This window comes from Corvus brachyrhynchos, unplaced genomic scaffold, assembly GCF_000691975.1.
Source record: "Corvus brachyrhynchos isolate BGI_N302 unplaced genomic scaffold, ASM69197v1 scaffold136, whole genome shotgun sequence".
In the NCBI taxonomy this organism is placed as follows: Eukaryota; Metazoa; Chordata; class Aves; order Passeriformes; family Corvidae; genus Corvus; species Corvus brachyrhynchos.
This window is the reverse complement of record NW_008239080.1, coordinates 3,810,397-3,828,086: the sequence shown is the minus strand read 5'-3', so window position 1 is coordinate 3,828,086 and position 17,690 is coordinate 3,810,397. Positions and strand designations below refer to the sequence as shown.

General features: G+C 35.1%; 1 protein-coding gene across 3 annotated transcripts in view; it reads right to left on the bottom strand.

Annotated features, from left to right (window-relative positions):
- EYS (eyes shut homolog (Drosophila)) overlaps positions 1–17,690 on the bottom strand; it is an 859,267-nt gene that overhangs the window by 523,666 nt on the left and 317,911 nt on the right. For all 3 annotated transcript variants that reach the window (XM_017739228.1, XM_017739229.1, XM_017739230.1), the window contains 4 exons: positions 16,063–16,185; positions 14,306–14,419; positions 13,013–13,126; positions 12,451–12,564 (listed from right to left, as the gene is read on the bottom strand). In XM_017739228.1, the coding sequence (XP_017594717.1) occupies positions 12,451–12,564; positions 13,013–13,126; positions 14,306–14,419; positions 16,063–16,185 (465 nt within the window). The remainder of the gene's footprint in view (positions 1–12,450; positions 12,565–13,012; positions 13,127–14,305; positions 14,420–16,062; positions 16,186–17,690) is intronic.

Below are 17,690 nucleotides of genomic sequence, written 5' to 3'. Positions count from 1 at the left end.
CACTGATATTTCTGACATGCAAATAAACCTCCTCTGAGATCAGGTCTGGTTGACTGGTACCACTCTCCCTCAGAGAAGTGTCTTATCTGTTGTCAACCACTGCTTTATTTCAGTGGTACTGGTGAGGGTGGATGTGTCAGACTCAGACAGCTTACTTGCCCTTCCAGATAAAACCTCTCATCCAAGTAATCAAAGGAATCATCTTCCAGCCTTCACAGTTGTAGAGTCTCTTTCTCCCCATGCCTGAGTGTATCCTCGACCTACCCTGATCTTCTCCTCCTATCCTGCTGTTGTGGATATCACGCTTTCTCCCTTCAGGGTCTCTAAGAACTTCTTCATCTTCCATTTTGTTATCACTGATCCTGTGTAGCCTGTTCTTACTTGCTAGGTTCTTCCCCTGGCACGTGGAAACTAAACCAGGATGCATGACAAGGAGCTTATGCACCTTCCTCCCATGGAGTTCTGCAAACAGGAACATGATTCTTGCTCAAGCACCCCATAAGGCTATGAATTACAGTGAATTTTGTGTAGATTTGAAATTACACCAAAATTATTTCCTGAAAAAATAGATTTTCCCTCTTTTTAAGGAATTAGGGAAAACAAATTACTTCTTTCATTCTAACTATAGTAAAGTGAAATGGCACAAAGAAAAAAAAAATTAAATTATCCTGAGATTTATAAAGAATGACAAATTAAAATATGGACATAAAGTAGTTTACCAAAGGAGGCTAAACCACGTGGAATGATGTTAGTTGCTATTAATATTATAATAATTTTCAGTGCCTTATTTCAAACAATAGTCAACACTCTTTAATTAGATAGTCAGTGCCTTTTTCCTCCCACCCAGCTTTCATGCATATCATTGCATGAAAAATCTTTTCTTCTGCTGCTATCAGAAATGGCAAAGGTTTCATTCCTATTCTTACTGGAGGATTGGTAAAACAAAAGGTAATGAAATAATAAGACTGTGTCCATCCCACTCAGTCCCTTCCCCTGAATCAATTAATTTTTAACTCTCAGTGTTAAGAATTAATAAGTAAAAAGACTATTCCCTTACTCAGAGAATCACAACTGTTTGTATCATTTTAACACATTTCTGAAAATCTTTCACTGTTAATTAATTAATTCTTAATGCTAATCAATACAAAGAGCAAGAAAGTAAGAAAATTGGATGAGTTAATATAGAATTTTTTTTACAATTCTAACATAATAACAACATTCTAGCACATCCACACAAAGGTTAAGGTTGGATGGTAGTAAGCACTGGTGGTTACACATTTGCAAAACAAGTTCACTTGCTACTGTTGCTCTTACACCAGCATTTTTTTACAAAGCTGTAAAAAAGATGTATGACTAAGGATAAGTCAAGTAGCAAACAGGTTATAGGTTGAAATTTTTTCTATAAAAGTAACTTAATCAGAAAACAGTTTTTATGTTTTCAGCATTTTCTGTCTCTTCTAAATATTTGTTGAAGAATTTCTGTACAAACATTTTTGTACAAATGTTTTACTGTTGCTGATTGATTTCAATACATCTATTTTGTACTAAACATATGAAGCGTCTCACTTGATCTGAAAAGTTTCTGAAATAGCAAGTCTGTGACTGTTGACAAAAAGGAGTGGTGTGCAAGGAAAAGTTTATAAACTGTCTTCTCTCACTGACTTATCAGAAATTTTAAATTGGCCATCACAAATTAAAAAGGTAATGTTCACTACACAGCTGACAAAAAAGAGAATGCCCAACAGACGAAATGTGAAAGAATCCAGCCCAGAAATTAATTAATTAAGTTCAGATGATCTTTACAACTATGCTTATTTCCATTAGACAGATTTAACCTTTTTGCTTGTTTGATTCTTAGCTACAATTTATTAATTACAATAATAGATTGTCTTTAATAGGCAACTAAAGGCCTATTAGAATAAACCTGAACAAACCCCAAAAGTATACGCCAAAATGATTAAATTAAACAGTCAGCTGAAGGACAATTTCCTTTACAGTTGCACAATATATTGCATTAAGTATTATACTTCTTTATCTACGTATAAGCATACACTCATAGCATATAGTATGCTTCTCTGTTAGCATACGATATATCAAATAATGAATATTTATTTGGAAACCACTTTTTTTTTAAGGAGCAAGAAGCATATTGCATATTCAGAAATTTCATTCTGCTGATATTAATGAGTTTCCTTTTCTACTGTATTTGCTTATAATACTTCTAGGGTAGAATTTCTAAATACCATAAATGAACACTAAAAATAGATTTTACTTTGCTGAAAAGGACTGTCCTTTTTAGGCTATTACTAAAGGTCAAAAGCCTAATTTATAAAAATGGCATGGAAAATAAATTACCTGAGATAAATTTCCATTTCTTTATGTGAAACTATTGATATTTGTTTGTTTTATTTGCTCAGCATAAATATGTACATGAAATGTTTTGATGTATAGTACTGAATGCTCCTATAATCAGAAGTGACATCTCTTCAATGTTGCTATTTTTTAGGAAAATAATTTAATAAATAAAACATTTGCTACTAACATTTTAAGGAATTAAATCTGACAACAGTTTTCAAATTCAGTATTTAGCTGTAAAAGTATGGACTGCAAAATATATCTCATTGCAGACTGCTGGCACAATTATGACAATATAGTGAAAATAAAATATCTACCAGAAAGACAAAAGTGTGTCATTTGGATGGCAATTTCCTAAATTACAACAAGTAGTCTGGTAATGGTGTTAAATATGCACTCATGAGGACAAGAAACTTTCAAGAACTACCAAGCAGGTAGCAGCACCAGCACTGTGATTCTGTGATCATAACACCACTGCAACAGCATTGTTTCAGTCTTTTTTAACTTACCTTTTATCAACAGAGCTAAAATGCACTTCTAATGTTGAAATAAATCACTACCATTTTCCAAGATAAATTAAGTAAGTTGAATACTTTACAATAAAAATTAAAATGCATTTAGTTATGGGAGATAACCCAGTGTGCAAAAGCACTATAAAGCTATATAAAGACATGCCTCTCCACGCCCCCCAAACCCTGCCCCCAATCTATATGCAACTTACTGTTTTTCCAAAGATAATCCTTTTGAAATGAATGGATACAACAATTTTAATTCAAAAGTTATTTGATCACTTTAGAGAAATATGTGGGGTTTTTTTCATCAACTTAACACGGATCAGTAGCTCTTACCCCCAAAGACTTTCATAGACTTACCATAAAATCCCAGGAACACTAATGAGCAAGAAGTTAAATACCTAATAGTTGAGTTCCTTGCAACTGTAAATATTAAATATCTTAATGCTAAAGATAAAATTGTCTCTATTAAAAGTTCAAAAACTTGAGAAGCTTAGATGTACCTCTAAGCTTGCCATTATTTTAAAAACTGCCTGCTTATCTTGGTCTGCTATGGGACATAAAAAAAGAAAAGATCTCCAGAACTGAGATGATTAAAGACTAATAAAAGTAAATAAAAAACCAGAAGTACCCTGGATGTGGGTAGGAAATAGAAAAATAACTGAAGCATGCATATTTTCATATTACTTGAAATTAAGCTGAGTATTATAATAACAGTTTAAAAGCATAACAAGTATTTTCTTACACTTCAAATTTATAGAAAATCCATTCTTTTCTTTGGAATCCAAATTCTAATTTCCATTAAAGGAATTGCTTTGAGATTCTGTATATAAGCAGTGGAAAGGCATTTTCTCTGATATCCATACTTGAAAATTGAAAATCATATACTTTGGGTTTTTTTAATGGAAGGATATTTGAAAAACAATACTTAGCATTTTTCAAGTAAAAATATATTTTCTTCATTATATATGATAATGCAGAGCATGCAAGAGTGCTGAAATAGAGTATAAGACCCACATCACAAATTTTATAATGAAGATCACACAGAGATGTATATACTTCTCCATACCTGTATAAATTTCTGTAAAAATATAAAAAAGAAGAAGTTGAATATATTATTTAGGTGCATTTTTTTTCTTCAAAATACACAAGTTTGTAATGAATAAACAATGAAGATATATCTGTATCCACATCTGTGAATTTCACATTTCAACATGAAAACATGCTTCACTCTTTCTCAGAAACCAAAAGAAGAATTCCACTAAGGAAAACAACAAAAATTTATTTCAACTGAAATATATGGTAATGCTTGTGTTTTCGTTCTTTATTTTATCTGCATCAGCATTCAATTTAAATTAATAGTATGTGTGGCAAACTTACAGAAAGCTTGTATCAAGCTTAGGTTTTCCTTATGGCCTAGAACTTGTGGGTGTCAGTTTGAGTTGCAATAATGGCTACCTTTAGTTCTGGTGGTTAAACTCTTCTGAGTTCTGAGATCACACTTTCATTTTCTTAAAATTGGAGTGATTTGACTGATATTATTTATAGCAATTGATATCAAGATTATAAATCTATTACTTTTATTTTTTCATAGTGGCAGATGACCCTATGCCAGAAGTAGGCTCACTATATAGAAAAATAAAGCTAAAAACATTTGCATCAGTAGTCAAAAAAACCCCTCTGAAATTTGGTAAACTTTTCTTTGAGCAGCAGCAATGCCTTCATGATTTGCAGGGCAGCCCTGGAAAAGGTAACCATGTTTTAAGTCTTTAAAAACGGTAGTTTGCACATGCTTTCTGGAAAACTAAGGGCCAGATTTCCATTTGCAATGAAGATAACTTGTATCATCTCCATAACTTAAATATGCTTCCTGAATAGAGGATCTTGTACGCCATTCCCACAGAATAACTGATGAAATTCAAACCCCTTATCAGCTGGAGGTGACTGGATTTACATATGAAGTATTCCCAGATTACTCATGGCTGCAAAAGCTTAGAAAATTCTTCTTGTGGATCAAGATGTGTCCCAAGGTGCAAACTGAAAGCAGAGTTGAATCTACAGCACTTACCTCACTGAATTTATACGGACAGAGTTAAGCAAACAAGGCTTTTAGAAATGCCTTTGTGTTCTCAGTGCTGTTCTGGAAGGCCACAGCTCTGCTACAGACCTTGTCATGTCTGCCAGACCCTTGTGGATATCTAACATAACCAAAAGCACCTAAATAGACACTAGAAATGTCTAGGAAAAAGCCTTTCTCTCTGAATTCTTTCATTTTGGAGACAGAAGCAGCTGAATTTATTCATCTAGTTGTCAGCTTTTAGGAACAATACAAAACCCAATAGAAATATCAGAAAAAATTCCAAAGTCCTGCAGTGACTTCGTATATGAGCCAACAGCAGGTCCCAGCTCATACTGATTTCCATTTAGGCATTATATATCCTTCATCGTTCAGAGGCAGTGCATGTTTTCTAGGTGATTTAACCCAAACATGGACACTCTGCTTCTCTTCCCTCAAAAAGCTCCTACGTGATGCAGAGTGCCTTTCATATATCTATGCATCAGTTTCATTTTTCCCCTAAATAAAATTTTATTTGGCTGTTCAATGTCAAGAGAGTTGCAAAACAAGATAAAACCTGATGTTGAACAGAATATAGTGGTTTGTGGTCTAACACAGAGATATGCTAGAAAGAGCCACAAGTCTTGCAAACCTGCCTTTTCACATGGGGCTTGGCACAGGAAAGACTGAGGTTTGGCCTATGAGCACTGGAAAAGTAATTGCTCCATTATGTCTACTCTAGCTTTTTGCCTTCATGAGCACTTATATTTCTTACTTATTATCTGTTTTGTAATTAGCTGTTCCCATAATAGAGTGTCCTGTGATGAAAACTCCATTATTACTCTTGTTTTCCAACAGACTTAAGCATTTTTTTTCTGCTGAGTTGCCTTTCTTACTAGTTTACTTTCTTTTGCAACGTGTTTGATGGTCAATTACCATTTTTGCTTTAATCTTAATTGGAACACATTTGGAGACATGTGTCATTAAGGCTGCAAGATATAAGTAGACATTTCCTCAGAACTGAATTTCGATTTTCCTCTGCAATTGCACATATTTGATTTAAAAGGTCATACCTATTTAGCAACATCTAGACAAAATACATACAGTGCATTTTTTGAAATGAGTAATGTAAATAATTTGGATCAAAGGATAAAAATCTTTGCTCCATTCATTAAAAACAAGTTACTAAACAACTGGTGGTTTTTTTCCTTTATTTTTTAAGGAAAAAAAAAATCATGTTAACTCTCATAGGACTATCATATATCCAATATAAAGTCTTTAATTGAAACAGGATTTTTAATGCTTTCTTCCTTCTTGAGCTTTCTTTGGAAACAGCAGATTACTGGCTCAGTCCATGTGTCACAGAAATGTTGTTAGTTAGTTTCATCTTTGCCTCAAATACCAGTGTAGAAAATGGGGAAAATTTGCAGTTCTGGTGTGGGAGTGCAAGGCTGAAAAAAACGGGAAAATTTGCAGTTCTGGTGTGGGAGTGCAAGATCTGTTCTTAGCTATCAATAGTACCAAATAAGAAAAAAAACAGCCTTATAAGTCTTACTTTATCTTCTGTAAAAATGAGCTGGTCTAGAAATTGTAGTGAGAACGTTCACCTTTTGCATGCTAAGAATTCTGAAAAGCAGCTTGCCTGATACAGGGACAAACTCTCTCTGCTACATTCTCAGCAGTGACTGCTCTCTATTAGTTGTGAGTAGCTTCATTGATGTGGCTATGGGATACATTAAAATGTTGGCATTTCAAAGCTGTCAACAGTAAGGTTCCATTTATTGCTATGAACTTGATTGTTAAAAGAATATTTATTATACCTCAATGCTCTTTAGTACAAAACACTAAAACCACCAATACAAACAGCATGGATATACATCTAGATGTTATAACATTTACTAACTGCAGTGCTTTTGAATATGTTTGAATTTTTAATGGGACAACACAGTATTTTCTGATAGAGCCATGGGAGCTTTCATTCCACCTTTCGTGAAGCCATTAGGACCCCTAAATGAGATACTGCCTCACCATATGTTTCTCACTCATTTTGCTCTCTGCCAAAGGACTTAACATCAATTCTGTAATAACTGTGATTCTATTATAGAAAGGCTTCAATTTTAGAATCAATATCATAATAGAAAGGTTATTACAATAATTTCTCAGCTAGGGTACTGTAACGGAATCAAAGTCTTGATAATATTAAGAATATTAAAATACTTGATTTGCCTTGCACTCAAAACACATTTATCTTCCTTCCTTCTCCCAGTTCCAGTTGCTTTGTCAGCAGTGAATACAACAGCTTCTCTCTTCTCTGTTTCTGAAGAACTTCAGAATGTCCACTGATACAAAATGTCCCATATACATGACTATCACTGTTGTACCTCAGTTAGGATAGAAAACAGGTGAAAGTGGAGACATTCCTAAAATGCGTATTTGCAGGTACAAATATATTACAACCAAGCAGAAGCAACTGTACCAGACATACTAAGGTTAAATACTATATGTAAAGAACATCACACTGCAGTATATGTAAGTGGCAGCATGACCATTTCAGCTTTAAAGCATGAGGTGTGATAATGACTTGTACCATACAGGTTAGTGGCAGAACACTGCTGAAAACCAACAGAAACAGAGAACTGGACTTTTATAACTGGGTTGTCATGTTTGATTAATTAGAACATATTCACAAACACATACGGTACTTCTGGCATGGATAACTATTATAAATGGAAAAGCATATTATACAGACCTAGATGCTATTTTTTTCTCTGTTTAGGCTTAGTCACAGCACAGGCTCAGTGGGTCTCGGTAACTTCTAGGATTACTGTGGGTTTACACAAGAATCTCTTTCTCTAACCAGATTAATAACACAATATGGTGTAGATTTTCTTCCATTAATCAAGTCTTGAGCTTCTCCAAACCAAGGTCAAAAGAGTTATGGTATAAAAATATAGGGACTTTGAAGTTCATTATTTTGTACCTTTTTGGGACTACAGGTAAAACTCCATGATTTTGGAAAACAGAAAATCAATTTTCAACTCCACAAGGACAAGGAACTTGGCCAAAATAGGATGGAAATACTTCAGCTATCATATTTATTAAATAGAACATTATTAGATGTTGACAAGGATGTTGTTTTATATCCGAAAATCTTATAAGTTTATTCCATTTTCTCTTGAATTACGCATAGGTGGACTGCTAGTATACTCAAGCTGTTTGTCTGAACATTTGGGAAAAGTCAAAGGTAGTAATTTCAGTGGCCAAAATTCCAATGAAACACTAGAACTTCTAGAAAGACCGTGATCTGCACTACATGTGGGGAAATCTACTCTCAGAAGAACACTGATGGAGAGGAATGCATTAGTTTTACTAAGGTTACACCAGCAGCATCAGAAGATAAAATTCTCCAGTGCTCTCTATCCACTTACTTTATGAAAACTGGATTTTCTGAAAAAGACTTGGTGCCCCCAGGAGAAGTAAAACTTCATTCACCTATCAGACTTGTAGAGTTAATATTCACAACCTGGACTAGAGACATTTGAAGAAAAATCTAGATATATGTCACTGTCCAAGCATCATTGTTCTTAAAAGGCTTTGATGTCTTCCATTATTCTATGAAAGCCAATGGAAAGAATTAAAACATTTTTTCTAAGTAGACAAATCTGTGCTTTAAAAAACCCAAACAAACAAACAAACAAGCCCACTGCGCCTTCCAAGAAAAATACAGGAAGCTATGAGTACAGAATAATACTTTAATTAAATTTCTGATGACTTTTCATATTTATATACAACTAATAAAAAAGTTTTTAAATATAAAAAAGTACCCCTTCAGGATATTATAAAAAAATGAAAATGAATAGCATCTTTACTTGCTCCCAGAAGTCTAGAAATGTGAAGAAAGCAAAAATTTGCTTTTTCCTTTTTAAAAAAACATGAGAAAATGAGGGGAAGAGAAAAGGAAAAATTAAAACTTTCTGGTCATAATCTTCCTTAGTCTCCTTGTCAAAATAAACAAAAATAGTCAAGGAAATAAACACAAAAGCAAGATAAACATATGTAAACCAGTTTCTATATATAGAATCAGTTTCTAGCTTAATCTGACAGGCTATCTTTTGTATGAATGCACCTGAATGTCCAAATCATGCTCTGAATTCCTTATTTCCACAGTCTGTATAGTAGAGGTCTGCTGTACATCTGATCTGCTGGTACATGTTCCTGATATGTAATATGTTCCTAGCAGTAGTGCATGCCCTTCAAGTCAGATATTGTGATGGAACAATCAATTCATTGCAATATACTATGGAAATACAACTTCAGATTGCTTTCCAGGTAAATGACAGCATTCATCATACAGCATTTATGGTTTTCCACTGAAAATATCAGAAGCAAGAAAATCTGTGAAAATACTCAAAACCAAAGCAGGTGTTCCTATATAATTTTTACCATTAACATAATGTTTGTACTTTCTTAACTAAGTAATTCTGTAATCTTTAATTAGTGCACACAAAGCTGTTCATTAAAATAACCTGAATATAGCCACACAATTAGAAAACATAGTTTAACTAACCATTATGTAGGCTTAGAGTGGATCTGTTAAAGGCTACATTTACAGAAGTTTAATACTAAATAAACAGATGGTGTGAGACAGAGTAGAGTTTCCATATGAAATTAAGTCTACTTTTATTTATACCCATATAAATCTAGGTAAAATCAGTATAAGAATTTGATTTTGGAAGGTGTTGAATAAAGCTGTGAAGAAGTAAACAACCTCAGACATCCTGTATGAAAAATATTATCATAGAATAGAATAGAATCATTGAATCATTAGGTTGGAAAAGACCTCCAAGGTCATCGAGTCCAACCATTGACCAATCATCACCCTGTCAACTAAACCACAGCACTAAGTGCCAGTCTTTTCTTGAACACCTCCTGGGATGGCAGCACTGGTACTTCCCTGGATAGCCCATTCCAATGGTTAATCACCCTTTCAGTGAAGAAATTCTTCCTGATGTTCAACCTGAACCTTCCCTGGTTCAGCTAAAGGCCATGCCCTCTTGTCCTGTTTCTTGGTGCCTGGGAGAACAACCCCCACCTTGCTTTAATCTCCTTTCAGGAAGTTGTAGAGATTAATAAGGTCTCCCCTGAGCCTCCTCCTCTACAGGCTAAGCAACCCCAGCTCCCTCAGCCACTCCTGATATGACTTACACTCCAGAACCCTCACCTGCTCGGTTGCCCTTATATGCACATCCTCCAGCACATCAGTGTCTTTCTTGCAGTGAGGGGCCCAGAACTGGACACAGGACTTGAGGTGGGGCCTCACCAGTGCTGAGTACAGGGGGACAGTCACTGCCCTGGTCCTGCTGGCCACACTATCGCTGATTCAGGCCAGGATTCCATTGGCCTTCTTGGCCACCTGGGCACACTCTGGCTCATGTTCAACCGCTGTCAACCCCAGGTCCTTTTCTGCTGGGCAGCTTTCCAGCCACTTTGCCCCCAGCCTGTAGGGATGAATAGGGTTTCTGTGACCAAAGTGTAGGACCCTTCACTTCGAACCTCATACCATTGACCTTGGCCCACTGAATCAGCATGTCCAGATTCCTCTGCAGAGCCTTCCTAACTTCCAACAGATCAACAATCCTGCCCAACTTGGTGTCATCTGCAAGCTGCTTGAGGGTGCACTTGGGCCCTTTATCCAGATCATTGACAAAGACATTAAACAGGACTAGCTTCGCTACTGAGCCCTGGGGAACCCCACTAGTCACTGGCCATCACATGGATGTGAGTCCATTCACCACCACTCTCTGGGCCTGGCCATCCAGACAGTTCTTAACCCTGTGCAGAGTGCAACTGTCTTAGCCATAGATTACCAGCTTCTCCAGGAGTAGGCTCTTGGAGACAGTATCAAAGGCTTTGATGAAGTCCAGGTAGACAACATCCACACCCTTCCCATCATCCACCAGGTGGGTCACCTGGTTATAAAAGGAGATGAGGTTGGTCAAGCAGGACCTGTCTATCCTAAACCCATGCTGGCTGGGTCTGATCCCCTGGTTGTCCTGTTGGTGTTATGTGATCACACTCAAGATAATCTGTTCCATACCCTTGCCAGGTGCCGAGGCCAGGCTGACAAGCCTGTAGTTCCCTGAATCCTGCTTCCAACCCTTCCTGAGAATGGGCATCACACTCCAGACAACCTCCAGTCATCTGGGACCTCCCCAGTTAGCCAGAAATGGTGACAAATGATGGGGAGTGTTTTGGTGAGCTCTTCTGGCAGTTCCTTAGTACCCTCAGGTGGATCCCATCTGGGCCCATAGACTTGTGAGTGTCTAAGTGGCACAGCAGGACACTAACTACTTCCTCCTATAATGTTCTCGGAGAATCTCAGTTATATTTTATGAATCTTGCCAGCAGGGCTTACCTTTTCCATTGAGCATATGAGACACTGCTAGTCTCTTGAAAGATGGCTATAGAAAGGTTGATTTTTTTAATTTTTAATTAGTTGCTGAAATATCTAAATGAATACCAAAGTCTTCTGGAAATCTGGCTCCTTTTGTAAGATGTACTCAAGAGACTAGTATTTCTAAACATGTACTGAAAATTATTTTATGTCTTCCTGCACAGAGGCAACTCTGATACTGCAATAGTCATTTACTTGTTATTGTACTGGATTTTATTCAGTAGAACATAAATTAAAACTAATAAAAATGACAAACTAAATTTTGACCATTAATTAACATAATAAGCACAAACATGAGTGTTTGTTCATGAGCTCATGAATAATGAATTTTATTCAACCATCTTCCCTAAAGGGGAAAAGTCCTGCTGTCTCACCATACCAGGAAAATTGCCTTTTAATGATTATTCTGGAATCCTAAGTAAGTATCATTATATTGAACTGCTGGAGGAAAAATGCATTTATATTTAATTTATAAATCAATAGGTGCTTTTAATTGAGACTATCACTTGAACTAGATTTGTTCAAGAACATCACACAATTTGTTACTTTAAATTATTTTAGCAGTAAATGTTTAAAATTTAACCCCAAAATTTCTATGAAAAAGGTCACAATAACCCTTGAAATTTAAATGTATTTCCTTTAAAAGCATCAAGACAAATAATCACACACATTTTCTGGATCCAAGATAGCTATAAATTGTTTTCTAAAAATGATAAAATAATTTAGAGAATGCCTTGACCAATAAAATTAGAGACAAAACTGTTTAGAAAATCAACCAATCTTTGTGATGGGAGCTTAATGGGTATATACCTCTTATTTTGTAAGCAATTGTGTTCTGTTAACAAACTGATGTTAAAGTATCAATTTTGTTTAACAAAGAAACACACCCAGCAGATGTATAAACAATATCCCCTTCACTTTACTTGCATCCTAAGGCATATATTGAAAGCTTTGCTTGAGAAGGTGAAGGACTATTAATGCTGTAGGAAGAGTGAAATGCATTTAGACAACTGACAGAAATGCCTTCTGAAGTTAATTATGTTTGCTTTCCCATCTCCCTTGGTGTTCATTACCTTTAAACGGAGCCACACATTGGCAGAAATAATTACCAGGTTGGTCAATGCAGGTGGCTCCATTCTTGCAGGGAAATGAAGCACACTCATCTATATCTGTTTCACATCTTGCACCTTTGAAAAGATGAAAGATTTGAATACTTACTAAAAAATCCGGTGCCAATTTCTAATTCATTTGCACCACAAAAATCTGAGGTAACTTGTGAAAATAAGCTAACATACATCAGCAGATAAACAGCCACATTACTAATACCAGCATTCATTTAGTTCTAATCAGCACAAATACATACCAACTTATTTCTGAGTTCCTAAATGGTAACTAGTCTTCCTTGTGTGTGTAAGCTTTGAAGGCCCTTTTATATGCAGACTAATTTATCTTGTGCTATGTAGTTCACAGACACAGTCAGTGTTCCAGTTTGTTGGAATGCAAATTAAACATTACACCAGGGCAGATAAAGAGAAATGAGAATAAAACACAAGCAAATTAGTCAATAATGTCTTAATGGATGCTTTGTGGACTATCTGGCTGTGGAAAACAAGGCTTGCTATGAAAACAACTCACCGGTAAAACCAGGTAGACAGATGCATTTATATTCACCAATAAGGTCTGCACATGATGCATTATGAAGACATGGAGAGGAGTGACATTCATTTATATTTGCTTCACAAGTTGTACCTATGAATATAGAATCAGGGAAAGGGGAAAGAAGTTATTCCATGGCACATTTAGGTAAATACCAACATTTATTTTAACTGAATATAATTCACATATCAGAATCTATTTGTAATCCTTTTTATATTCAAATCTGGGTGTCTGTGACAGATGTTCATCTTCTTAATGTTTAAGTTGTTCACTAATTTTTCAAATACGTTAAAAGTACAGTAATCAAATATTTTACTAAGGTTTAAAGCAGAAAATTTTCTTATTATAGAAATATAGAAGAACAGAAACCAAATGACATTAAGTATAATAGACTGCACTGCAGTAGTGTGAGAGGAAATATTTCTTGTGTTCCTGATAAGGCAAAAGATGTATTCCCAAAAAACTGTGAAAAAGAAATCTGTTATAGACAAGAAGAAAATTTATTCCAATCTAGACCATAAAAACTCCACATAACTACTCAAAGCATAAAAATACTTTATTGCTAATATTTTTCACTGAACCTAATTTCTTATCATTTGAAGAAAAAATGAAAAATTACATCAATTGCATGATTTGGGAAGTTAAAAGCATTTAAAGAAATATTTAAATTTAAAAATGCAAGTGATAATTGTTCTGAATATATGAGTGGTAGAATTGTAATATTTTGCACTGGGACATTTGAATTATGGATTTATTTGTATTTTAATGATTAAATATACATGATGTTTAAAACAGGGCTTTGAAAAGAAAATGGATACACTTTAAATTCCTGATCTAAGCTGAAAACATAGCTGCAGCTATTAATTCATCCATTTATCAAAGCCATTAAATTTTTTATATAAATATTCCAAATATGCCAAGAACAAAACCTTTACCACACAGCTGTTTTATCCCCTCAATTCAGTGATATTAAAGCTTCCAAATATTAAAAAACTTGCAGAAAACAGTATTTCCTATTTTCAGAATTTCACTGAACCCCACAGATCCATTTTCAACAGCCAAGACACCAATTAGCAGAAAACACCTAGTTCCATGCTGTCATGAAAACAGAACATGTAATTTAGTCAAGATACACTTTTTCTAACTGACATGTTTATGACTTCAGATGACACCCTTATATGAATACATGCATCTCATCTGATATGTTAAAAAAAATTGGTGTAAAACTCTGAGTAAATTTACAAAGTTATCGTTCTGTGGATTTTTTTATACCTTCAAATCCATCCTGACAGATGCAACTGAAGGCATTCAGGCGATCAACACAAGTAGCTCCATTGTGACAAGGGTCACTAAGACACTCATCCACTTCAATCTCACAGTTATGACCTGGAGGCAAGGGAAGGATTCATTTCATTAGGAACACACCATTGGTGAATCATCAGTGCAGGCAGCAACAACAAAATGAAATAACTGAACTTAAGTACAGGGAGCTCTTGCCAATGAGCCATAAATTGTCTTTGGGGAACTCATTTCTTGGTGATTAAAGGAAAAATCAGAGTATAGTGTTAGTCAAAGATTTTACAGATTCTTTTACAGATGTACTCAAAAAGTTGCATATTTTCATATTTTAAGGGCAATAAAATCTTGAGTTTTCCTAAAACATCACAAAAGTGTAAATATGGTTTCTAAGAAAAAAATATTAAAATAGCACAATCTTTCTCTGTAATGTTATTTTTTCGTTAATTTATCAATTAATGGGGTTTTTTTAAAAGATCTCTATGGGACATATTGGGAAATGTTTTCGTTATGGACAAATATTTTTCATATTTTTAAAAAATGAATTATCGGAAAGTTAGATACTGACTTGTATTTGTAAATGTGCAGGGGAAAAATATTGATGCTGATTTCTAGTTGTGAACGATGTAGCTAATATTTTTTTCTGGCATCAAATTCATTATTACTGATTCTTAAAGATAGACAAAGTTCCTGACTCCTTCTGAAGGACTTTGAGGGTTTTAATTGACTAGAGAAAAACTATAAAAATACTAATCTAGTGTTATGTAGATATTAATATAAGAATTTAAACAAACATTTCAATTTAAAAAGATCTCACCAAGGATTATCACAAGTAAAATCATACAATTTTACTTTATATTTTTATAATATTACTAAAATAAACCAACCATAGAAACAGGATATCGAATTTCATTGCATTAAAGACAAAAATACTACAGCTATTAAATTACAGATTATTTCATCTAAATGGATGCCTCTGTAAGGATGTAGAACAGCAAGTTAAGAGGTATGCAGTCTTCTCAAGATTTCAATTCCTCTGATTGTCTCTGTCGTCCTTGATTATTGAGGGAGATTTTAGTGTATTCTTATTCCTGCTTTAGGAGCCCTGTGAAAGTCCCTGGAGTTAGACAGGATGGATCTGGGTAGCAGAGCTGATCTGCCACTCAGGGAATTCCTACTGCCCTTGATTATTTCATCATAGAGTGGATCAAAAATACCTGCATATGTATCTAGAAAGATTTTTTTTTTTACACTGTAGTTTGAAACACCATGTCAGTATGCTGACATACCCAAACTAGTTTTAATCTAGTCAGTCTAATGACAATCGACTGAAGGGTAGATGCAAACATGAGTAGTTAAACCTGCCTAGGATCTTGGATGCATGTTTGGCAGTTGAGGCCCTTGTTACTGCAGCCTTATTGTTACAGAGAGCACAAAGGAGATAAATTAAGGCCGACTTGCATATGGCTGGGAGTTCAAATCACATCAGTATAAGACAGACACCATGTCTAAAATAGTATAAAGAGTAATTGGAGTGGAAATATTGTAGTCAGTATTTTGTACAGCTGAATGCTCTTACTCAGCCAAGTACTTTTGTGTGCCAGGAAACAAAATTTGTTTCTGCCTGAATCTGAGGCACACTGCTAAATTATCTCTTGCTGTTTTTGAACAAACATCTTTTCTCTGGTTTAGGACTGACAGAAACATGTTAAACAACACTTCTATGAACTCACCTATAAAGCCAGGTGCACAGAAACAGAGATAGCCACCCACTATGTCTTTACAGATGCTGGAGGCTCCACATGGTTGTGATAGGCAGGCAGCAACATCTGTTTCACATAACTCACCAGTAAAGCCTGGTGAAAAATACAGTAACAGAAGACTTAAGAAATTTATTACATTTAATGTGAGAAAACAGACAAGTGATAGACAAATTTAACATATACTTTTCTTATGTTTTAAAATCTTATTTAGGATAGGGTAAAATATTCCAGTTTCCTTGAACATTTCAGTTTCACATACAAAGCCACTCTAAAGGGAACAAAGTAATAATGATAAAGTCAGTGATAAAGATGTACTTGCAATTATAATAAAAACCATTCAAAATACAGTGGGTCTTCAAAAAAATCGATAGAATATCAAATTCTTTGAGTGATTTTATGGAAATACTCCTGTTTCTATTGATAGATATAACAATAAGCCCACTGTTGATACAAGCCTTCTCATTTTTAATATGATGTTCTGTAGCCACACTAAGAAAGCATCCTCTGTTTCTAAACAAACAAGCATTGTCCAATACATTCTGTTATAAAGCAGGTATTACAAGGACAGGTTTGGCAGCATATTGGTATTGAGTTTTTGAACCAGTTCACTTATAGTTAATAAGAAATCTAATCTTGTGAAAATTAAGCATCTCTTTCCTATTGAGTGGTACATATGCACAAAATTTAAAAAATAAATTTCAAAGATAAAATATTAACCTACATTTTACATTTTAGGTTTATTGGCCATGACATAGTTTATTAGGATACCACGTGTCAAGGAAATCATAGTTTTCATTGATGACAGCACTTTTATTATTGAACATACACAATATATCGTTGCAAGTAAATATTCTTTGTTTGACTGACTTGTTTTTTCAAATCAAATAAATATATTTAACTAAGTGATATAAAGAAGTTGAAAAATCAATCCATGTGTGGGGAGCTCATACCTAAATGTTGAATGTAAACGCAAAGTTTCAAATTTTAGAGATTTTGGTTTGGTCATAAAAACTTAGTGAGCTAAGGTACAAGAAGTATGGTTTTCTGGTCTCCTATCAGCTGAGCATTTAAAATTTTTCTAAATATTTTTAGTCCAACAAAGATCAAAATAGACTGGACCAATTTATTATAATTTAACAAGTGCAGCATGAAAAGCCACTAAAGACTTAAACCAGAGATTTGGTTCAGTGAATTAAATATAATTAATTCCAGTGTCTTACAAACTTAAATACCAAGTCTGGCTGAAGATCTGAACTTCACATTTGTCATAGGTTAGCAAGCATAGTCCCGGAAGGGATGTCCTTGCTAAGGGTTACTTACAGTTTCCTCTGGGAACTGATAGAACCTATCAGCTGGCCAGTTTGAATATGGACAATTCTCTAAGCCACTTAAAGTTGTGACCACCTCTGTGATCCACACTTAAGAATAGACAAACTCCCCCCCAAGCTCTCTCTCGTTTCCGGCGCTGGGACAGGTGGCTGCGGGCCCCGTGTGGGGGCCAGCGGGCCACGGCCATCCTGGGTCGATGGACCTGTTCCAGCCGTGGAACCCCCCCCACTGCCTTGCCGTGGGCAGCCGGAGCGGCTCCCCCGCCCCCC